At 35.7% G+C, this 25,358-nt stretch overlaps 1 protein-coding gene across 3 annotated transcripts; it reads left to right on the top strand.

The window, feature by feature from the left end:
• The first annotated feature begins 319 nt into the window (after window positions 1–319).
• LOC123706414 (sodium-coupled monocarboxylate transporter 1-like) lies at window positions 320–25,033 on the top strand. 3 transcript variants are annotated; one of them, XM_045655684.1, is made up of 15 exons: window positions 320–829; window positions 4,904–5,110; window positions 5,959–6,118; window positions 7,656–7,721; window positions 10,387–10,438; window positions 10,764–10,831; window positions 11,955–12,109; window positions 12,617–12,757; window positions 13,720–13,944; window positions 18,332–18,513; window positions 21,148–21,276; window positions 21,870–21,985; window positions 22,424–22,702; window positions 23,117–23,145; window positions 24,882–25,033. In XM_045655684.1, the coding sequence occupies exons 2-14, from the start codon at window positions 4,911–4,913 to the stop codon at window positions 23,141–23,143; spliced, it is 1,800 nt and encodes a 599-aa protein (XP_045511640.1). In that variant the 5' UTR covers window positions 320–829; window positions 4,904–4,910; the 3' UTR covers window positions 23,144–23,145; window positions 24,882–25,033. The 3 variants fall into 3 exon arrangements, with proteins under 3 accessions (XP_045511640.1, XP_045511642.1, XP_045511641.1); XM_045655685.1 differs by lacking the exon at window positions 320–829 and adding an exon at window positions 4,336–4,370; XM_045655686.1 differs by lacking the exons at window positions 22,424–22,702; window positions 23,117–23,145.
• Window positions 25,034–25,358: the final 325 nt, after the last annotated feature.

Here is a 25,358-nt window from a genome sequence, read left to right as displayed (position 1 = left end):
TTGTGTTTAGTTTTCAGGACAAGGAAATAAAAATAACAGTACCTAAAATTATATTTTTTTCATTAATTCAAAAAAAAAAGTACAAATAATATACCTACTTCATTTTATGTTTAATTCATTTATGTTATTGTTTTATTACTATAAAGTTCAATTATACTTTTACCGTGTTTTAAACGTAATACGTATGTCGATAAAACAGTTCAAAATCTCGGAAGTTTTGTGTGAGTGTCCATAGATGGCGTTATTGTACGCGATTGTCGAATCTCGGATGTGAACAGTGAATTGTACATACGGTGTTATAATAAACACACAGAATAAACAGCTGGTTATCGATGTGTGTGTCACAATGTCACAATGTAATTATTTTAAAAACGTGGAAGCAAGTAATAATCTTTAATACATGACTTTATGAGTCGATACAACAACTTGAAACGATTTTATTTAATTATTTAAAGCACACCGTGGCATCGTATCTGAAAATTTCGCGAGTGATAATTTTGTATGACAATAAAGTGAAGTGAAACGATGAAGTGACATTGACATTTTAATCAGTGACTTATGGACGCGGGAAATTTGAGCAGTTTTTATAGAAATTTGAATGTGAAATGCCGTGTTGTATCTCATAATATTTAAGTTCCCGCGATAAAAGTTGTGTTTGTGATGTGGAGTGAAAGTAGTTTAAATGTATCGACTAGTTGACATTGTTGTGTGCCGATACATGCATGTGCCCTCGCATCATTGGCAAAACACCATTTATGTGAAGAATTCACCGTCTACTTCCGCATCTGTTGTAAATTGTGTTGATAAATAATAAACACATATTACAAAGGTATTGAAAAATTTAACTGTCATATATTTTTTAAAATGAAAGAATATTTGCTATAAATTCTTATTTTCTCCAATTCATAAATTCAAACAATCACGATAAACATAATTATGGTATGCGAAAAACAAGTTTCAAATTAAAAGTAGATTGTGTGGACGAGAGGATTTCTAGACATTTATTCTATTAAAATATTAATGACCTTGATGTTTGTTAGTTCAGCATACAAAGAAATTAATATTTATCTTTATGTATTAGTATAACAGTGAAGGCAGTGAAGGCTAATATGAAAAGGAATTTTTATAGGAATACCTACATTGTGTTGCTTATAGCTGTTGTTCTTTTTAGGATATATAAAGAACTAGCTTTCCGCCCGCGGCTTCGCCCGCGCGGTCAAAGAAAAACCAGCATAGTTCCCGTTCCCCTGGGATTTCCGGGATAAAACCTATTCTATGTCCCGGGGTAAAAAGTAGCCTATGTCCTATTCTCGGGTATCAAAATATCTCTATACCAAATTTCATGCAAATTGGTTCAGTAGTTAAGGCGTGATTGAGTAACAGACAGACAGAGTTACTTTCGCATTTATAATATTAGTATGGATATTGATAGTATGATATCTGCAAATTCCTTTTTCGGATAATATTCGCGATTTATTTACTGGATATACCTAACCTAGGTATTGTTACGTAACGTAGGTAATTTTTTTCCATAGTTATACATACCTACTGAACTTAGGTATAACTGGTGTAAAACATATTATACATAATCCATACTAATATTATAAATGCGAAAGTAACTCTGTCTGTCTGTCTGTTACTCAATCACGCCTAAACTACTGAACCAATTTTCATGAAATTTGGTATGGAGATATTTTGATACCCGAGAAAGGACATAGGCTACCTTTTATTGCGAAATATGTACCACGGGCGAAGCCGGGGCGGACCACTAGTATTATATATATATAGGTATATGTATAAAGCGTAATTTACTCACTTGTTGCTTATAAAAATATTTCAAAATAGCACTTTTATTGACATAAAAAATAAGTTAGGTAATTAAATCCAATGTGCAACCTTTTTAATATGTTTTTCGGGGACTAACATGTCCATTATTTTTTATCGTTTTTATAAAAAACATTCTTGAATCTCAATTTGTAGCTATACTCAAAAATTAACCTCTGCACTCTAGATCTCGATAACTCCATCAATTTCCAGCCATACACATACCTACCTAGGTACCTAAAAACCATCTGCCAATCAAGATTTTTGGCAAAAAAAAATCAAAACGATTCTTTTTTTCCAGTTGCAATGACACACATAATATCTAGTATCTACGCATGGCACACAGTTTCAGTTTGTCTATCCTTCATTTTTATCCGGTGTGTGGTTGTGGTTGTGTCCGGTGGAAAGAAATATATTAATGATTCTTTTATTTTATTAGGGAACTAGATAGCTTTACGCCCGCGGCTTCGCCCGCCTTTTCAAAGAAAAACCCGCATAGTTCCCATTTCCGGGGTAAAACTTATCCTATGTGTTAATCCAAGTTACCCTCTATAGTTATGTGTGCTAAATTTCTTTGTAATCGATTCAGTAGTATTTGCGTAAAAAAGTAACAAATATACACACCTACACATATACATACATCCATCCTCACAAACTTTCGCATTTATAAGTTCAACGCATCCAAGTTACCCTCTGTGTGCTAAATTTCATTGTATTCGGTTCAGTAGTATTTGCGTGAAAGAGTAACAAACATACACACCTACACATGCACATACATCCATCCTCACAAACTTTCGCATTTATAATAACTATTAGTAGAATCTCAAAAATCAAAAAAATCAAAAATTCTAGCTAGCTATTAGTTATATTCTGTGGTATAACCTCTAATAATTAATTGTTAAAAATAATCATTACATATTCGTGTTGTGAATATGCTTTCCAAATTTTACGTATATGGTGCTCATAATCTACATTTGAAATCATGTTGTGCAATATCTAAAGATTTGACAACTACAGGTGTACCATAACAGCTATATCCAAATAATAAAAAAAATACACATCCCTTTACTGTACAAACACGTCCACTGCGTGAGATGGAAAATAAGGTTTTCGCTTCAATTTTGGCTGAGATAATTTTTACTGTGGTAAACGACTTCTTCTTGTACTATTTCCAATAATTCATATCGACGTATAAGTTTCGAAAAAAAAACTTAAACAACACAATATGTTCATATTACTGCTTACAATTCAAAGCCTTTTAAAAATATAGTATTTACTTCTATCTTTAATCTATGTAGATTTGTAAATTAATCTGTATGATTAACTAATAGCTTGTTAACCAATTAGACAAGATTCTTTTAAATTTATAAAAGACTAGCTGCTCTCCGCGGTTTCACCCAAGTGGCTCCACTCCTGTTGGTCGTAGCGTGATGATATATAGCCAATAGCCTTCGGCGATAAATGGGCTACCTAACACCGAAGGAATTTTTCAAATCAGACCAGTAGTTCCTGAGATTAGCGCGTTCAAACAGACAAACTCTTCAGCTTTATAGTATTAGTAAGTATAGATTAACATGGATACTTTGAATATATTTAAATTTTACCTGTTACTTAAACAGTTGCTATATTAAGAATAGGATTTTCAAGGAAATCCTCTTTTAAATATGAATGAGAATAAAAACGCTCCTACATACAATACATTCAAGTTACTATAAATAAGTGATGTCTATATTTTTACCACACTTGTGTTACAAAAGGAAGATTTACTCTGTAACTAATTCGAATTAACGGCCTGTGTTTGTACTTATATTGCTTGGAAAATTTTTCTTTAGTCACGGACTCACGGGACTTGTTTTGATGGTAGGTACAACAATATTGTAGTTGTTAATCCGCGTTTTGAGTGGTATAGGTAATCATTATGTAAATAAAAATGTTTTATATTTTCCTTAAAAACATAAATAGTGTTTAATGAAAAAACACATAAATGAATACCTACATTATTTTAACCATATTTTAACTATATTTTTAATCAAAGCCAGTTTTGTGGCGGTAGTTATTACAATACTAATTACAAATAGTCATGTAAAATGTGTGTCATCTTTGTTGTAGTTTCATTCAGACAGTTTTTATTCTAAGTTATAACCATAAGCGTGGGTAATAATGGAAGTTTATCCATATAATGTTGATGTAATTCTATGTCAACAGCATATTGTCTTCATTGTTCAGTGTAAATTTGTTCTATAAAAAGATACGTACTTTGGACTCGTCGAGGTCAAGTTCATATCTTTTAAGATTTAATCATAGATAATATCGTGTGTCGTGAATCTGCAGTAAAATTTATTGTTGAATAACAATTGATCTGTTGGAGTCTCGCGCGAATCGGAAGGAAGGTTGAAATAGTTTTCATTGAATTCTGATAGCCGCTTCCAACACTCGATAGTTAGATGATTTTGAAGTATATAATAAATTGGTGACGGAAATTGGATAAAAAAAAAAACAGTAACAAAAAATATTAATTGCGGATGTGCAGGAGGCACTTCTACAAAGTAAGCTATGTATAAATTAAAAATTCTAATACTTAATGATAGATTTTAATTGCGATGTAATTGTATTCATTGAATTATTTAAATGTCGTGGATATTAAATTTTGGAATCATCATTCTTTAACTTAAATGAGTAGTTACTACTTGTATGCATACCTACATCCTTTTATAAAAATAAAAAAAGCAAAAATTTTGAGCATAAAACACTTCTTTATGATAAAAACTACATGAGGCGTTTAGATAGTCGCATAGTTAAATCGGTTCCGTAAAGATAAGAAAGAGCTATTCGAATTTCGATGCAAATAGGAATAGGAAAGTTTGTTTCTATAATTTAAAAATAGATTTTTATTTGCAAGAATATCTACCAGTGCTTTATTTTTTTCATATCGAGGTTGCGGCATACTATGACCACAGATTAGAGAATAGTTACTTCGTAACTATGACGTTAAAGTGCGGTTAAACTAATGATTTCAAATTGTTTATCATTATTCTACCGCTAAGTTATTTAAAGGTTTAAATGATAACTATCTTTCCAGATCCAAAATGGGGTTCACAATGACCGAGGGAGGTTTCGGCGTGGGTGACTATGTGGCCTTTGGCGTGCTATGCGCCTTCTCTTGTGCTGGTGGGATATGGTACAGTGCTGTTGGCTCACGGTCCAAAGCAATTGTAGACTTGAAGGACTATCTGCTGGGAGGCAAATCTATGTCCACGTTTCCTGTGGCCATGTCGCTTATAGCTAGGTAATTATCGAATTAAGATTTTTTTAAACTGTTGTAAACTTTTTGAAGTGAAACTTCTTTATCGGGGTTGGAAAAAAATTTAGTGTAACTAACATTTTTTCGTTACACGCGTGACATTTTTCCGTTACGCGCCATCTTTTTCTTATCCCTACCACGCGTGATTCGGCGTATTTCTGTAAAGTTGCATATAGTTAGTTAATTATTTTTTGAAAAATAAGGTCATAAAGAAGTTTCATTTCTTACGTGTGTACACTAGAACACGCACACATTTTTTTGTTGTATCTTTTGCTTTAAAGTTAATTTTAATTTAGATTATAAATACTGTGAACTAGGTAATATTTTAACTGTTGCTAAGTTAAGTTAACTGTAAAACGTAAAATAATTACTTTGCAGTTTGCACATACCTAGATACAAATGTTTTGAATAATGATAATGACAACTCTCTAAGACATTGACAAATGTAAATCATTATAAATTAATGACGCAAGAAATGCATTATAATGACGCTATATTCAAAATATCATTAGAAAATCATTAAATCAATATTAATTTATTATGAATATGTAACGAACTCATTTAAATGTTCTTAATTAAAAAAAAATGAAATGGATTTATTAAACTATGTATTTAAAAATTATAATCTGAAAAATTGTACGCCACATTATTTTTAAAATAGCATCGTGGTATAAATTCAAACTGACTTTATTCCTTACTCTTGCAACATACGAAAATCTCTATTATAAGATACTCAGTGTAGATAAAAAAAACACGAGATAAAAGTTACGGGAAAAACGTACAATTTTACATGAAGTCGCTTAAAAAATATACAGTTAAACTCCTTTTTGCAGTTACGTATCAGGAGTCACTATCCTGGGTACTCCAGCTGAGATATACAACTATGGAACCCAGTATTGGCTGGTCATTGTTGGTGTGTGCCTCAGCTGCTTTGTTGTTGCTACTGTGTATCTACCAGTATTCTGCACTTTGAGGTTATCGTCTTCTTATGAGGTAAGTGTTCTTAGAGGTTCTTCTAAAGTTCGTGATAAGTGTTGTGACTCTAAAATCATTTTAATTTAACTGTTTCTTTTATTTCAATTGCAAGATATTTAGCCTTAGAAGAGAGTTCATGCTTTTTTAAATTGTAAATATTAGCTTATTTTATGGCACCTCACATCAAGTTATACCTACGTCAAAAATAATTGATAAAGTGCTTACTGCTTACGCAGGCTGTATTTAATATTTCTAATTATAATTTGTTGATTTTACATCATTTACACCTATTTTTAGTTAGTTTATAAGTAGAATAGTACTTATTAATTAAAGATACGAGAGCAGTTTATAATAACTTAGTACTCGATGTTTAACTTTACATTGATTCATAAAACTATGTTCACATTATATGTTATTGTAGAGCCAAGTATATATGGTTACAATATATCTTTGCAATATATTATATCTATAGACTGTATTCTTTATTATGTAACATGTGTTATCTATATATGCAATTTCTTCCGTGTTATACACGAGGACAGTTTGTTTTAAAATGTTAGATGGATTATGTCATTTGCTATCTTATCTGCACAACAATTGCAACGTTTGGGGGTTATCATAACTAAATCATTTACTATTATATTACCCTCGTAATCCATCATGATCTTATTTCGGACTTGGTCAACAATTATGTCATCGATAGATGTTTTTAGTAATATAATAATTTAATAGTTGAGGAAACTGGCGGTTTTTTTGTATAGTCAATAATTCGTATGATATGGTCATGTTACTAATTATATAAGCCTGTACTACAAATGTGTAAGATATCATGTTATTTCTCTATAAAGAGGCTAGATAATTTTTTTTTTATATTTGATTTATTTTTTCAAATACCTAATAGCGTAAACATGGTTTTCCTGGAAGACAAAACCTTCATGTTCACCTGTCAATATTTTGATACTGTCTTGACGATGATGACTTCGTCCTTACTCTTATGAATTGTGTGCGCAGTATAGATAGCAAATAGATGGATTGGGCAGTGATCCAATCCAGTCACATATCGTGTTCATTGCGCATGCAGTGATGACGGTCAGGGGTCAATGTTCTCATAGCTCATATAGAGAAAATGTCTTAATAACTGCCCACCAAAGGTTTGGTTTTGTGTTAGTGGAATGGCAAAGTTATTGATGTTTCAGGAAATATTTATCTTTATGTATAGCAGTCTTAGATCATTAAGAGCAGTAGATTTTATAAATTAAAATAGCTTTAAATAATTAATAGCAAAGGCAACTCTAAACATTTCTACTTCCTTAATCGATTTTTACTTATGAAAAATTGCATCTGTGTTTATTGAAACTTGATTTAACTATTAGCACTTTTGCATTAGTTATGTTTGCGAGATGTTACGTTGTATTTTATAAGTTTATAATATCTATTTCAAGTAAATAGCTTCTAAATAAATTCTTTAAGCTTAATCCACAATTCATTAATATATTTATTTTCCTTATTTCATGTGCATGCAATTATATTTACTCACGCATTTGTTTTATTTCAGTATCTACAGTTGCGTTTTAATCGACATGTGCGAGCCGTTGCATCTATTTTGTTTCTTTTGGACGAAGTACGTATTATTTTTTGTTTTATTTATTTTTGTCTGTACGCCTCATAAATATTTTGTTGGGAAAAACCTCGCTCTAGAATTAATATTTGACGTAATAATTTTCAAACTTATATGCACAGCCAAAAACCTAATTTTGATACAAAAATATAGTTAACGGAAACATAACAATAATGGATAAGTAATAACTTCTTATTTTGTTGTATTGTGAATTTTTATAGCTAAGAACTAGTTTAGTTTGCAGCCTCTACAACTATATTTTTACGTTCACATCTAAGTATTATATAAACTCTTTAACACATACAAAAATTACATAACCCGACAATATCATGTTAGTAGGTTAGCACCATTATAACTCATGTACAGTACTCCAAAAGTGATAATGCGCATAGAAATCTTCATCACAGTTCGGTAACTGTCATATTCCCGGAGCGTCCGAAGATGATATGTATATAGAGTGGTTAAATGCATTTTCTTCATGCATAATTTAGTAAAATTTGTTGAGGCAAATGAAATACATTTTGGAAATACGACAATTAGCGAAGATTTGCATGCGCAGTATTAATTTTGGATTACTGTAATTTGCATGTAAATGTATCCGTGCCAGGTTATTTGAGGTAATAAGTAATCAGCAATTCATTTTACAGTGGGTCATTCGCTTCTTCAGTAGTGGACTTTGCTCATTGTCGTCACACAAACGACTAATTATTTGTTTGTCGATCTATGGACTCAAAGAATTAGACATATGATTTTTTACGATTTTATGTAGGTATTTTTATAAAATGAAATGGAAGTTAATGTTAGAAAAATAAAATTAATGGAAAAATTGTTTGTGGTTTTAGGCATTGGTACCACGGTAAGGTCACGTAAGGTGTAGGTAGGTAGGTAGGTAGGCGTAGGACGCAGGTGTCAAAAACAACGCCATGATTTTTTTCTTTTGTAGGTATACTTAAGTAAATTAATATTGCAAATTATGAAAATTATGTCAAGATTGTTATTTTAATGATTTAAGTATTATTAGAGTCATGCTAATTAAGGTGTATATTATAATATTTATTCAGAGATTTAGTGTCTCGTGATATTCATTGTTATCATTTAATATCTATAATTAGGAGCGGCTGACGTTGTAATAAAAATAAGTATAGAGAATAGAGCGTAAGCGTAAAAGAGCTGTATATTGCATAAATTATAAATCTACTGATGCATAGGAACGGATATATTTTATGGGATTTTCCCTTCGAAGCATCTACAATAACTTGTTTAAAACAAGAGGAAAATATAGTTACAACTAACATGAGTCTAATAAAGTCCCCTTGTAAATTACAAAAATAGTTAATCATAGCATAACCCGTGATCGATAAACATTGTTGAAGCATGAAATTAGCAATCGTCATTTACGAGCAATCTTTAAACAAATAAAGAATTGGATATTGCAGTTTTATGGCTGTAATAAAACGAAAGATTGCAAAATTCGAGAATTTATTTTTTCTGCTTTATATATGTTAATTCATATTTATTTATCGTTTACTTCTCGAGTATTAAGAAAGAGTATGCTAATAATGACGTTTTCTAGCGTTGGAATTTGATTTGCGATTGCCTCTACTTCAGTTTAATGCACATAATATAATTATATGAGTATTTAAAACTATGTTCGTGTATTCTATGAATATAACCATTACAACAAAACAATAGCATCTATGATCTATCAATTGAGTATTTGAAAGCAAAATCAGCACATCACGTTAGACGCAACGTGGGCGGGAGTACCGCAACCGAATAATACCAATTGACCAATCCAATACGTCATAAATTATTGTTTGTGTAGTGTTTTGTACTATGCGGAAGTTCTTAAAGTATGTATTATTAGAGGATGATAATAGATACCTAATGAGTTAGTTTAGGGAACAGTTGTGATTTATGTTACCTATAAGTTTCGTTGATTTTCTATTTTTCTTTACCGGTAGTAAATTCAAATGAAATTGATGATTTTCCTCTCGCTTTTTGTCTGACGATAATTTTTATTAGTAAAAAAAATACTTAGGCCTGTTATGGTTTTGTACGGCTCACAAGTATCGAGCTTATAGGAAGTTTCACAATAATTATAACAACCCTAGAGATATTATATAAATGTATCGTTGAGTTATAATGTGTAGGCAACTTTTAAATGTTGAAAAAACATATTTAACTTTTCGATACCTCGTACAAATTTAACAATTTAAAGGCGAAATATTATAATTTAATTATAATATAGAGCAAATAGTTCTTTATAATTCGGAACTTCTTTTCCATGTGACTAGAGCCAAACAATTGTGTATGCTTATATCAACTTTGCCTTGTTATTATCAGACAGATTACGATCAGTCATAATTACTTGACTCCAAGAAATAATTTACGATGCGAGATCATTATGCAGTGTCCTTTAACAATGTCAAAGTAAATAAAGGTCATGCTTTGGTATCCGATTAATATAGTTAATCCTCCTTATAAAATGAGTATTTTTTTTACTTTGAAATCAATTAATTAGTAAATTAAAAAAAAAAAAATCATTTCCTTATTTAATGGGTATTTTAATTAAGATTTTTCGCTTCACAGCATGTTATGATGTTGTTACATGTACTTAGAAAATATTCTTAGAAAATGATTCTTAAGAAATTCCTTTTGTTCATAGGTGCTGTTTCTGCCGATGGTGATATATGTTCCAGCTTTGGCATTTAACCAATGTAAGGTCATTGATTTTTTATGCATAAAAGTGTAATCAAGCTCAAGTACTTTTTGATTTTTTTTTGATAAATCATAATATACTATTTTTAAAGAGCACCAAGCAAATAAATAAAGGGAAATAAAAATAATTTTAGTTCTATTTTAAGTAATTTCAAATGTCATGAACATTCGGGTTATCCCCAACAATTGTTTATTTTCTTATTTTTGCACTAATTTAAACAATCTTCTTGCTCTATCTAGACATATATTTTTGATTTTTGGTTGATAGATTGTTTTGTTAATACCTGTTATTTGTATTAACTAAATATGGTAATAAATTTTCAGTGACAGGGTTTAATGTTTTCGCCGTGGGCGGAGCGATGGTTTTAATATGCGGCCTTTATACTGCATTAGTAAGTATATATTTAAATAATTTATCTATGCAAATTATTACGAATTTAAGACAAAAAAATTGTAAATTTCCATCTATCTTTTTATTAAAAATTATCATATTCGCTCGGCGCTGACGAAGACGACACTGATATTTGGACTCGCTAAAGTTAATATTTTGATACATATTTTTTGTGTAACTCAACTGATGTCGAGATTGAAAAAATTACAGTAATGGCATTGTTATAACTTAATTTCTTAAGGTACGGATAATTTTTGACCGGAATATTTATATTCATCAATGTGATGAGAGTTATTTTTAACCTGCATATTAATAATATGTGTATAGGTACCATATCAGATTTCATTTTTCATTAGGTCAAGGTATTATAGAATAAAAACAAGGTTGTAAGATATGCAATTCATGGCGAGCAAAAAATTTGGGCCACATGTAGGTATTCGGCATTCGCACCACGGTATTGACATTGGACTTATCGATATATGCGTTTTTATTTATATCTCCTTAAAAGGCCAGCAACATAATATTTGTAATTTCTGATGTTGTGAGAAAAGAATATATAGGTACTATCGTTAATTTTTATGTAGTTTTATTCGTCTCTCATAAAATATACTTTGGTGAGACAGATTTCATGTTTTCAAAAATCCTAAATTGCTCTTCTATTTCCTGTAGGTACCTAACACCTCCTTAGTTTATATAGATTCTGTAAAGTTTCCTGTTTTTTAAAGTTAAAATGCAGTTATTAGCCGTGCCGACCGAGACTATTTCAAGTTAATTGGTCCCTTCTAAAAATAATGCCTCTTCCAAGTTCTATATAAAGACGTATCTCGAATGGAAAAGCTTCTGGAATTAGGACATCTATAAAAAGATTAAAGTTTAAATAGACGTGGAACAGGAACATGTTATTGTTATAATAACTACTAGCTGACCCGGATAACGCTGTCCTGAAATAGCTACTCTAGCCTACCCGTGAACAAAATTTCATGAGAATTGGTCAAGCCATTTCGGAGAACTATAACTTTTGTTGTAGATTGTTATATATTATGTATTAGATAGGGATATCCTATAGATAAATCTAAGTTCCTATAGATCTAAGAACAAAAGATTTACATATATTATTGGTGTAGGGAGGTCTCCGCGCGGTGGTATGGACGGACTCCGTACAAACGGGAATAATGTTCATCGGCATAGTGCTGATGGGGACAGCCGGTACGCTAGCGGTTGGGGGGATAGCCACTGTCATTGATACCGCTGATGTTTCGGGGAGACTGCATTTGTCCAAGTGAGTATGGTTTTTCTATATCCCATTTAAGAAATTGTCTGTGGTAACAGTATTCCGATATTTCCAACCTTTTGTCGCGGTATTTCTAACCAGTTCTTTGTATTTGGGGCAGTGTCAGAAATGTTTCAAAGTGAAAATAAGTGTTATAAAAATACATGGTAACAGTATTCCGATATTTCCAACCTTTTGTCGCGGTATTTCTAACCAGTTCTTGTATTTTGGGGCAGTGTCAGAAATGAAAATAAATGTTATAAAAATAATAACAGAAAAGATCAATAAGATTCCTACGTGATGACTGATGACTGATGAGGCTCAGTAAAATCGAAAAACCGGAATTTATTTAAAAATCTTCGACCAAGTTGTCACTTTTCTGGCCTAAGTGAAATATAGGAATTTAAATCTTCAAATCTAACTTCATTTTTATACAACTGATTGTAGATTTCAATGCAGGAAACTGTTCACATACAATTTGAATAATTGTTTCATACTTTACTATCTCGCGTTTAGCTGGAGTTTCTCCCCCTACGAGCGTCAAACGGGATGGGGCGCGATTGTTGGCGGCTTCCTGTATTGGACCTGCTTTAATTCCGTCAACCAAACTATGGTGCAGCGATATATTTCTCTGCCCACTAAGAGAAAGGCGATTGCGTAAGTTTTTGAATTTTGCGTAAATACTTTTCAGGATAACCATAACTGTATAATTCCTAGGTACAGTATACTGTACTATGAACTATAGCTCACACTAATCCTTTACTCATTACTGCATGCTGCTGTATTGTTAAAGCACTATAAACTTCTTACAATTTATAGGCTTTATGAATTTGTTTCGCTTTACTGATTGTAATGCTGTCGGAATATTCCAATATATAACAACTATTAACTATATTAATCTTAAATTATCATTATTTTTGATGATGAGTCGAAATTTAATCGACGATAACAATTTGATGATGCGTTTATATTGCTAGGCAATACACAAGGAAAAAATAGTTTAAATCATTGAGTTAATATGTACTACTAGTAAATATTAACTCAATGGTTTAAATCATTAATATATACAAACAGCAGTAGATATGGTATGTCTTGGGTATGTCCGTGTATACTGAGGGTCATTATTATTATTTCTAATGTATTTGACAGGGTTTCCTTTACGTATCACGATTTAAATCATACGTCGATGTACAATGTACATATGTATATTTCACCGCGACACGTGTAGTGGCACGCGAGTGAGAGTTGTAAGAATGAGGTCGAATTTCGCCCACTGACCAATCCTATTATGATTAAGTACTTCGTAAAACCTTATAAATTTTACATCGTCATACATTTTTGAAATAAAACTTCTTTATCGGGGTTGGAAAAAAATTTAGTGTAACATTTTTCGTTACGCGTGACATTTTTCCGTTACGCGCCATCTTTTTCTTATCCCTACCACGCGTGATTCGACGTATTTCTGTAAAGTTGCATAATATAGTAAATTATTTTTTGAAAAAATAAGGTCATAAAGAAGATTCACTTCTTACGTGTGTACACTAGTGCACGCACACATTTTTTTTGCTTCCTAAAGGCGCGAAAATCCACTCTTATATGTTTTTTTTTTCGTATTCCAGCGCTTTAGGTATATTCTGCATAGGCGCAATGTTCGCAATCAGCCTCTGTGTATGGTGTGGGTTGGCTGCTTGGACGGCCTGGGTGCAAGGGGGTTGTGACCCCCGGGGCGCGCCATTGGTGGATGATAGACTTCTACCGGCCTTTGTTACTTATGTGTCGAAGACGCAGAAGCTGCCGGGGTTGGCAGGGGTCTTTCTAGCTGGCGTCTTTGGAGCTGGGTTGAGGTGAGTGCTAATTTAAAAGTTAAGTTTTTAAAGATACTTTTGTTTTTGTATTTTGAGGTTTAAGAGATTGAAGTTCGATATCAATTTTATATTAAAATCATCCCATTTAAATAAAATGTCCCCAAGTAGTGATCCAATTTAAGGCTTTGTCTGACAGACACTAATCGCGCATCACAGCGTTGGTGCTCTATTTGACGGTGTATCAGGCGCGTCGGCGCGGCGGTCTCAGGTTAGCGCTCTGACGCGCGCTACTTACGCGTTCTTCTGACAAAGTTTCCAAAATACTTTTTAAGCTATTGCATAGCTTCTATCGCGGGCCTTGAGCGCGGGGACCGAATCGAGAAATTCTGTAACAAAAAAACCTCATGCTCCCCACCCCGACGGGCGGAGGTGTGGCTTGAAGCCATACTATGCAATAGCTTTACCGCGGCATTCCCCGAGTGCCACACGTCTTTTTTTACAATAGGTACTTAACATTTACTTTTTAAGGTGGATGTTCCGACCGTCCCTCCATACATTTTTGATTACCTCTAAACACTTAACACAGACACTATTTCTTTAAAACTAATCATTTTATCACTTCTCTATAATGAAATGTGTGCGCGTTCGACCTTTTTAATCAATAATTTACAATATTTACTTAGAAAAACAACAGTAAAATACCGGAAAAATTTGACACTTCTACAGTAGTGTGCGTGACTTTTGCCAAGCGAAACACGACATAAAGCACGACATCTAGCGCATAGACTATATACTTATTACAGATCTAGCGCGTCAATGTCTAAACGAAAGGCGATGTTTAGACATAAGACGCGCTAGATGTCGTGCATTCGCGTTCGTTATCTTATACATAATGAGCATAATTCTAATAAATCAAAGTTCTGTGTAAAAATTGAGTAATTTCATTTCCAATCGTTCAAAGAAAATAACAATAAAATAAAATAAAACTAATGACCTTAGAAACTATGTTTTTTTTTGTAAACAATTTATTACTCATTATTGTTCGTCCGTCGTAGGTCTGTAAACTGTATTGTACACTGAAGGTAAATGGTACTGTAGGTACTTTAGTTCGGCGTCGTCGTCGGCTTGATATAAATTACATTCTTGATTTCATTGACACGCGCTATGATTTGCGCGCGGAATTTCTTGTGTTGTGAATTTATTTTTGTATGCTATGCATTTTAATTGATTCAAATTGCAATGTTTCTCTAGTATGCATTTGAGACTATATTGTAAATTGTAATAATTGATCGTGGGTATAGTAATTAATTATTCTAATAACGCAATTAGTAATATATGTATTTTCGGTGGGATTCAAAACAAAAAATTGGCCCGTGATTTTTATGAAATTTCACCACATTGCAAATCACATCAATCATAGTTCATACACATGTATGACGAAAGTGATTAGTATTGTGGCTAACATTGACTCATCAGTTCATCACTGAAACCAGTGATAAATCAGTACCTATATCATATTGTGTTTGAATATTTTTAAACAATGATATAAGTATACAATTATTATAAATCGGTAAACTATCAAAGTAATCACAAACTTGCAAACATTGGTAAAATGTCCAGTAGTTTATGAGCCTATTCATTACAATCAAACAAACAAACAAAGTTTTCCTCTTTATAATATTAGTGTAGACAAACACTATGAATACGATCACGAATGCAAATTCGGGGATTTTCTAATTATTGCTAAATAATAATTGAATTCGTTTTGAAATACTCTATAATTTTTAGTGTATAAATATTAAATAGACATTTATAATGTGGTGCTCATTTTTTTTGTACTGCTAACGCTATTGTAGGTACCTATTTTCGTTGTTTTATTTCAAGTGAACACGGCCATACAATTTTGTCACGAGCCGCCTATGATTGTAGGTACTTTTGTTAGGCTCCTTCGTCGTCCGCGTCGCGTCGGCTCGAAAGTTCTTGATTTCATTGTCACGCGCTATGATTTGCGCGCGGATTTTCTTGTGTTGTGAATTTATTTTTGTATTATTATTATTTTTTATTTTTTTTTTTATTTTATTGATTCAAATAAAATATTTCACTAGTATGCATTTGAGACTATATTGTATTATGTATAATTTATCGTAGGTATAGTTATTCTTATAACGCAGTTATATTTTCGGTGGGACAATTTGACCCGTGATTTTTCTGAAATATCACCACGTTGCAAATCACATCAATCATACACACGTATGACGAAAGTATAGTGGCTAACATTGACTCATCAGTTCATCACTGAAACCAGTGATAAATCAGTATATCATATTTTATTGTGTTTGAATATTTTTTAAACAACGATATATACAATATTATTATAAATCGGTAAACTACCAAAGTACTTCCGAATTTTCAGACAGACAAACAAGTAGTTTGAACACGCAGTTTTCTTATACTAGTAGCAAAAATCAAAACCATAATATTATGTTTACCTACTATATTTTACTAAAAGTCGAGTGCGTCGAAATCGTAAATAATAATATAATGTTTTTCACCTTCCTGGTTATTTTCCCATAGTAAATAGTGTTTTAGGTTTGTTGTTGTAGGTAGGAATAATAATAATTATTCTTACTTGTTGGTTATGAAATGTATATTGAAATAATTTACTTTTACAAATCATTAGTGATATTACCTAGTTTTGAGTGAAAATGCTTGGATCAGCATAATATTATATGGTACTTCAAATACATGTTTTGATAAAAAAACAATAGTGTAATAAAATAAAACTGCGTTTTATTGTAATCAATGTTGACAGTTTTAAATTCCAAAATTATTGATCAATAAAATAGTTTACACCAACAAATATAACTTTTATTTTTATAACCATCGTTCATAATATAAACCGTAGCAGGTGGCGTTTTGAAGTTCTGTCTACTCATACAGAAAAATGGAAAACTTGTTTTTTTTGTAAACAATTTATTACTCATTATTGTTGTTTGGCTGTGTGTTTAGCAACTCGAAGCGTGGTCGTCCGTCGTAGGTACTTTTGTTCGGCGTCGCGTCGTCGCTCGTCCGCGTCGGCTTGATATAAAACATTCTTGATTTCATTGACACGCGCTATGATTTGCGCGCGGAATTTCTTGTGTTGTGAATTTATTTTTGTACGCTATGCATTTTAATTGAATCAAATTGCAATATTTCTCTAGTATGCATTTGAGACTATATTGTTATAATTGATCGTGGGTAGGTATAGTAATTAATTATTCTAATAACGCAATTATATTTTCGGTGGGATTCAAAACAAAAAATTGGCCCGTGATTTTTATGAAATTTCACCACATTGCAAATTATATATTATACAATTACAATTACAATTATTATAAATCGGTAAACTATCAAAGTAATCACAAACTTGCAAAATATGCTTTTCTGAATTTTCAGACAGACACACAATTTTATTAGTTTGTTTTAGCAAAGTAGGTACCTATACCTATACGCTTACGTCGCGCGTCGCGTCGCGTCGTCGAAAACGGTGCGCCCAGAAACAAACATACCTACCTAATTCAGTTACAATCCTTTTTTTGTTCCGTAATATATTGTATTCTAATACGATTTTTTTTATTCGTCGGCCAGTTCTACTAGGTATAAAAAGATAAAATTGAAATATAATTATTGTAGCGACAGCCATATGTTACTATGTTTTCGTAAATATGTTTTTCACCTTCCTGGTTATTTTCACATAATCTTATATATATATAAATGAATCGCAAAATGTGTTGGTAAGCGCATAATTCGAGAACGGCTGAACCGATTTCGATAATTCTTTTTTTATTATATTCCTTGAAGTACGAGGATGGTTCTTATGTAGAGAAAACGTAAACATGTACCACGGGCGAAGCCGGGGCGGACCGCTAGTAAATAATAAAATAATAAATAGTGTATTAGATTTGTTATTGTATCTTGTGTCTTGTTGGGAAATGTTCAAATACCTACCTATTGAAATAATTTACTGTTACAAATCATTAGTGTTATTAGGTAGTTTTGAGTGAATAGGCATGGATCAGAAATTCAGAATATAATATGCTACTAACTACTCAAATACATACACGCCAAACTTGTTTTACATTCACGCCATCTAGAGTTCAATCTTTATCATTTTTGTATACGTCTGTGTGTGTAAACGACCCTGTATGCAATGACAGATGTTAAAACGCATGGTTTTACCGAATTGGGTGGATTTTAAGGCAATGATATGACATATTTAAATAAAATATAATATTCAGTAATCGCCATGACTATTCCTACGACCTTAATCTTTTCCAATTACGCAAAAACTCAAATAAACTAGAAATGTAGAATTCAGCGCCATCTAGCGGGACATTGGCTGGGAACAGATCGTAGCAATCACCTTAACTTATTTTGTTCGCAGTTCGCTATCAGCGGTACTAAACGCGTGTGCGCTAGTGGTAGTGGAGGATCTGCTGCATGGGTGGCTGAAGGTGCGGTTCCGGCCGCTGGTGGAGGGCGTGCTGGCGCGCTCCGTGACCGCCGCGCTGGCGCTCGTGGCCGTGCTCATGCTGGTCGTCATCCAGCAGCTGGGCGGCGTGCTGGGTGAGTGTGTGGGGCAGTCAGCAGTGTGTGGGGCAGGCAGCAGCGTGTGGGGCAGTCAGCAGTGTGTGGGGCAGGCAGCAGTGTGTGGGGCAGTCAGCAGTGTGTGGGGCAGTCAGCAGTGTGTGGGGCAGGCAGCAGCTCGCTCCGTGACCGCCGCGCTGGCGCTCGTGGCCGTGCTCATGCTGGTCGTCATCCAGCAGCTGGGCGGCGTGCTGGGTGAGTGTGTGGGGCAGGCAGCAGTGTGTGGGGCAGGCAGCAGTGTGTGGGGCAGGCAGCAGTGTGTGGGGCAGGCAGCAGTGTGTGGGGCAGGCAGCAGTGTGTGGGGCAGTCAGCAGCTCGCTCCGTGACCGCCGCGCTGGCGCTCGTGGCCGTGCTCATGCTGGTCGTCATCCAGCAGCTGGGCGGCGTGCTGGGTGAGTGTGTGGGGCAGTCAGCAGTGTGTGGGGCAGTCAGCAGTGTGTGGGGCAGGCAGCAGTGTGTGGGGCAGGCAGCAGTGTGTGGGGCAGGCAGCAGTGTGTGGGGCAGTCAGCAGTGTGTGGGGCAGTCAGCAGTGTGTGGGGCAGTCAGCAGTGTGTGGGGCAGGCAGCAGTGTGTGGGGCAGGCAGCAGTGTGTGGGGCAGGCAGCAGTGTGTGGGGCAGGCAGCAGTGTGTGGGGCAGGCAGCAGTGTGTGGGGCAGGCAGCAGCTCGCTCCGTGACCGCCGCGCTGGCGCTCGTGGCCGTGCTCATGCTGGTCGTCATCCAGCAATTGGGCGGCGTGCTGGGTGAGTGCGTGGGGCAGTCAGCAGTGTGTGGGGCAGTCAGCAGTGTGTGGGGCAGTCAGCAGTGTGTGGGTCAGGCAGCAGTGTGTGGGGCAGGCAGCAGTGTGTGGGGCAGTCAGCAGTGTGTGGGGCAGGCAGCAGTGTGTGGGGCAGGCAGCAGTGTGTGGGGCAGGCAGCAGTGTGTGGGGCAGGCAGCAGCTCGCTCCGTGACCGCCGCGCTGGCGCTCGTGGCCGTGCTCATGCTGGTCGTCATCCAGCAGCTGGGCGGCGTGCTGGGTGAGTGTGTGGGGCAGTCAGCAGTGTGTGGGGCAGTCAGCAGTGTGTGGGGCAGGCAGCAGTGTGTGGGGCAGGCAGCAGTGTGTGGGGCAGGCAGCAGTGTGTGGGGCAGTCAGCAGTGTGTGGGGCAGTCAGCAGTGTGTGGGGCAGTCAGCAGTGTGTGGGGCAGGCAGCAGTGTGTGGGGCAGGCAGCAGTGTGTGGGGCAGGCAGCAGTGTGTGGGGCAGGCAGCAGTGTGTGGGGCAGGCAGCAGTGTGTGGGGCAGGCAGCAGTGTGTGGGGCAGGCAGCAGCTCGCTCCGTGACCGCCGCGCTGGCGCTCGTGGCCGTGCTCATGCTGGTCGTCATCCAGCAATTGGGCGGCGTGCTGGGTGAGTGCGTGGGGCAGTCAGCAGTGTGTGGGGCAGTCAGCAGTGTGTGGGGCAGTCAGCAGTGTGTGGGTCAGGCAGCAGTGTGTGGGGCAGGCAGCAGTGTGTGGGGCAGGCAGCAGTGTGTGGGGCAGGCAGCAGCTCGCTCCGTGACCGCCGCGCTGGCGCTCGTGGCCGTGCTCATGCTGGTCGTCATCCAGCAGCTGGGCGGCGTGCTGGGTGAGTGTGTGGGGCAGTCAGCAGTGTGTGGGGCAGGCAGCAGTGTGTGGGGCAGGCAGCAGTGTGTGGGGCAGGCAGCAGTGTGTGGGGCAGGCAGCAGTGTGTGGGGCAGGCAGCGATGTGTGGGGCAGGCAGCAGTGTGTGGGGCAGGCAGCAGTGTGTGGGGCAGGCAGCAGTGGGTGGGGCAGGCAGCAGTGTGTGGGGCAGTCAGCAGTGTGTGGGGCAGGCAGCAGTGTGTGGGGCAGGCAGCGATGTGTGGGGCAGGCAGCAGTGTGTGGGGCAGGCAGCAGTGTGTGGGGCAGGCAGCAGCTCGCTCCGTGACCGCCGCGCTGGCGCTCGTGGCCGTGCTCATGCTGGTCGTCATCCAGCAGCTGGGCGGCGTGCTGGGTGAGTGTGTGGGGCAGTCAGCAGTGTGTGGGGCAGGCAGCAGTGTGTGGGGCAGGCAGCAGTGTGTGGGGCAGGCAGCAGTGTGTGGGGCAGGCAGCAGTGTGTGGGGCAGGCAGCAGTGTGTGGGGCAGGCAGCAGTGTGTGGGGCAGGCAGCAGTGTGTGGGGCAGGCAGCAGTGTGTGGGGCAGGCAGCAGTGTGTGGGGCAGGCAGCAGTGTGTGGGGCAGGCAGCAGTGTGTGGGGCAGGCAGCAGCTCGCTCCGTGACCGCCGCGCTGGCGCTCGTGGCCGTGCTCATGCTGGTCGTCATCCAGCAGCTGGGCGGCGTGCTGGGTGAGTGGGGGAGGGGGGCAGGATTTTATAAATAAGTCGTTAATAAATAATCGCATGAATCGCAATAATCGTATGTCAATAGTTTTTGATGCGAACATTTTTCGCAGGGGAAAATTTTATGGGTTCGATTCAGCAGCGTACTTTCTCGCTCGACCATCGCAACCGCTTCAATAAATTAAATAGTTTAAAAGTTCAAATACAGTCTTAACTTCTGACGGCAGTCCACATGACACCTTTTATTCCTGCTCAAAACTAAAGACATGATCCATTTGCATTATTAATTGCCAATGTTTACCAGGTGTGGCAACAGCCCTATCAGCGATAGCAGCAAGTGCGACGTGCGGCATATTCACACTGGGCATGTGCTGTTGGTGGGTCGGGCCGAAGGGTGCACTAGCGGGTGGGATCGCTGGGGCATTACTTGCAGGTATGTAGTTAACTGTAATGTACTACATTACAGAGCATTTAGTGCAGACTGTTCAGAACACACTGTATAGAACAAATTGCATAGAACACACTGTATAGAACATATCGCATAGAACACACTGTATAGAACACATTGCATAGAACACTCTGTGTAGAACACATTGTATAGAACATATTGCATAGAACACACTGTATAGAACACGTTGCATAGAACACATTGCATAGAACACACTGTATAGAACACACTGTATAGAACACATTGCATAGAAGACACTGTATAGAACACATTGCATAGAACATCCTGTATAGAACCCATTGCATAGAACACACTAAATCTGTACAGAACACCCGCGGTCATCATACAAACCAGACATACAAAACAGAGATATTTTGATACCCGAGAAAGGACATAGGCTACTTTTTTACCCCGGGACATAGGATAGGTTTTATCCCGGAAATCCCACGGGAACTATGCGGGTTTTTCTTTGACTACGCGGGTGAAGCCGTGGGTGGAAAGCTAGTATCAAATAAATCGTCAATCCAAAGGAATATAGCACCTATCTCCATACACTTACAGTTCATATTTGCATACAGGTGTAACTTCCCTGGGCACGCAGGCAGCAGCCGCGGCGGGTTTACGCGCTCCTCCACTAGAATTTGATGCAGCGTGCGCTAGAAACGCGTCGATTGTTATGGAGAATACTAATATTGTGAGATATTTTATTTTTCTTTAATAAATAATAATCTATAAAATACCGTTGCTTACCCTTGCAGACTCTTTTTGTAAATCTTTCAAATCACTACATAGTATAAAACAAAGTCGCTTTCTCTGTCCCTATTTCCCTATGTAAGTATGCTTAAATCTTTAAAACTACGCAACGGATTGATGCAGTTTTTTTAATAGATAGAGTGATACAAGAGGAAGGTTTTAGTATATAATTTATTAGGTTTTAGACAAAGCGGGCGAAGCCGCGGGTGGTAAGCTATAGTTTAAAAATAAGGTTCAATAAACCAAATTAATTAAGAAGGAAAGGTTTGTTAGATTCGGTTACTCAAGTTAATTAGTTCAGTAAGGAAGCAGAAACTATTTTCATGAAAGTAATTTAAGTACTCACAATTACTCCAAATAAACAGTTTATTATTTACAGGATCCAGAAACAATATTCCCCCTATTCCGGATATCCTATCACTGGATAGCTCCTCTTGGCCTCCTCGCTACACTCACAGTAGGAGCTATAGTCGGTTGGTTCTTCGACAAAAGAGATGATACCAAAATGGACGCGGAATTATTCACCCCAGTGATATGGAGGTGGCTGCCACCAGAATGTATAGAAAAAGCGGGGGAAATTAGAAGAAAGTTGGCAGTGAAAGAGATTGACTCCCCTGCACCTTCTTCTCCGCTTATTTTGGGCAGGATTGCTAATAAGGTAAATATAATTATAAGAAAAAAGACATAAATAAATGTCAAATAGTTCACACCAGTATTATGGAGGTGGCTGCCAACAGGACGTATAGAAAAAGCAGGGGAAATTGGAAGTTAGTAGTTAAGGAAATTGACTCCGTAATATGTATAAAAACATTGCGCACGGGACAAACCGTTCCAATGTCATGAAATTAATGCTTGCATTGTAAAATAAGGTTTCCTACAAGTAAAATCATTGAAAATGTAAACTCAACTTCTATTTCATAAAAAGATTAATTTAAAGAATATTAAGAACAGAAAATTAATTTTACACTAATCATAATATTGACGATTAACAAATCTTAGATCCTTTAATTTTTATCAAAGCAGATACAGATAATACAAAAACTTGCTAATCTTTTTATCATTTATATTTCAGATGGAAAGACCTCCAGAGACTAGATGAAGGTTATTTACTTCTTATTATAATAAATATGTAGTAATATTATGTAAGAGGTTGATTTGTGATTAAATTGTTGAGTTTGTTGTATGTGATTTGTTTAGAATGTATTATAATTTTAATGTATTACGTGTAAAAATGTGTGTAAACGCCTTCGTTCTTATGAAATTGATAACATCTCATCATCTCATCTTTTACAACATAAAAATATTATATCAAATTCATAATTAGGTCAGATTTTTTGTATAATAACTAGTAATTATACCTACTTAACCCATATTTATTTGTAAAATGACAAAAATAATTAATCTTAGATTTGAAAAATGTTCACTGATACTGTAAAATGTTAGAAAGTTAGTGCTGATTTACACAGGGTCAGTAACTGACTACAAATTCGAGGTAAATCAGTGCTGACCCGAAAAAAAACCCTGTGTGAACAGATTTGAAGTCAGTACAGAGTCTTGAAGTCTATGTAAACAGTTAAAGTCTACTGACCCTGTGTAAATCAGCACTTATGTATTTAATTAAAATTGTAGTTAAATATGTTTTCTAATGTAAATTCTTCGTAAGTGTGTCTGTATGATTTAATTTAATAAATAATATAATTAAGTATGTATAAGTTATAGGGTATTTGTTCTAAAAGGACAGGCAGTAAAATAACCATATAAGTAAGTTTATTTTATAAGAAACTAGCTTACCACCCGCGGCTTCGCCTGCTTTGTCTAAAACATAATAAATTATGTACCTTACTCTTGAATCACTCTATCTATAAAAAAAAACCTCATCAAAATCCGTTGCGTAGTTTAAAAGATTTAAGCGTAGGTACATAGGGACATAGGGACAGAAAGCGACTTTGTTTTATACTATGTAGTGATTTAGAGTATTTGATGCTTTAGCGAGTCCATATAATTAATATAAGTATTTTATATTTCACTATTGGTTCTTTAGTAGTCTCTTAAAATAATTGATATTTTGAAATGCGGTTAAATCTCAATTTTAAGTATTATTTTCGAATATTAGTTATCAGTTCATTCCTTTTACAATGTAGTTGTAGAAAACGGACCAATTAGATTTTTTCAGAATCAATTATTACGCTATATTTATTAAAGTAGGTAAAATTATCGAATGGTTTCTCGAATTCATTAATGTTAATTACTTATAATATCATTAACTAAACTATCATAGCCTAAAATGTAAGGCAAATAATAAATCCCGTCTTGTAAAATAGTATATTTCAACAATGTACTTACAGACAATAATAAAAAGCAGTATGCATAAGTTAAAATAATAAACCACGCGTGCCTTAAAGTAACAGTATTTGATAGTACTTAAAAAAGTTATTTTTTTATGTATGGGAGGATAATTTAGATATTTATTAATATAATTGTATATATATGTAGATTTTAATATGTTTTTGGTGCTCATATGCTAGGATATTTTCGAAGCATTTGCTTTAGACAATCTGAAATAGGTACATATTTTTCTTCTTGTTAAAATAACTTTAGAATGTATCAAATATCACACAAACTGTTTAAATATGTAGGTAATGTTCTTTAATTTAAAAGGTTTCTATTTTGTTAAATATATAGATTTATTTTACAGAATGAAAATGCATTTTTATTGTAAAATGTGCCAAATGTGTGATTTTAATATACTTTGTTTAATTATGATAATCATTGTTTGGTGCTAAAATAAATATTAAATTTTTTGGCTGTTACAAAAGTATAAATATGTATTTTTTCAGCTACCTCCATAACTATTGAAGAAAATGAAGGTACCTGTGAATTTGATTGAAATTTGACCAACGAAGGACCATAAACATAAGTATTACAGCACTTTATACAAGTTGTAACAATCTCGTTTTGTTAATAAATAATAAATATACGCACAAAACTGTGTAATTATTTCAATTTCTATTCGTTCGTCGTTCCAAGCGAAATATTCTTAAGGCGTGCGACAATTTGTTCCGTAAAACTGGAAGTTATCAAATTATGGGGAGTCACGTAAATACAGGTGGCTGGGAAGTCGGCTTGTTTTACATTTGAATTGAAAGTTGCATTAGGGTGTAGAACGCATTAAATGTGGGTAGTTAGAGATATGGTAACTAGGAGGGTAGTTATAAAGAATCTGGTGAAGAAAAGAAAGAAGAAGAAAACTAATCGTGGTCTGTTAGGCATAGTATGGTTATTGGTTATGTTGATAATAAGACCTAGGATAGCTT

This window comes from Colias croceus, chromosome 3 (genome assembly GCF_905220415.1).
Source record: "Colias croceus chromosome 3, ilColCroc2.1".
Classification (NCBI taxonomy): domain Eukaryota; kingdom Metazoa; phylum Arthropoda; class Insecta; order Lepidoptera; family Pieridae; genus Colias; species Colias croceus.
Note: the sequence above shows the minus strand (reverse complement) of the source record. Positions and strands in the feature narration are given on the sequence as shown.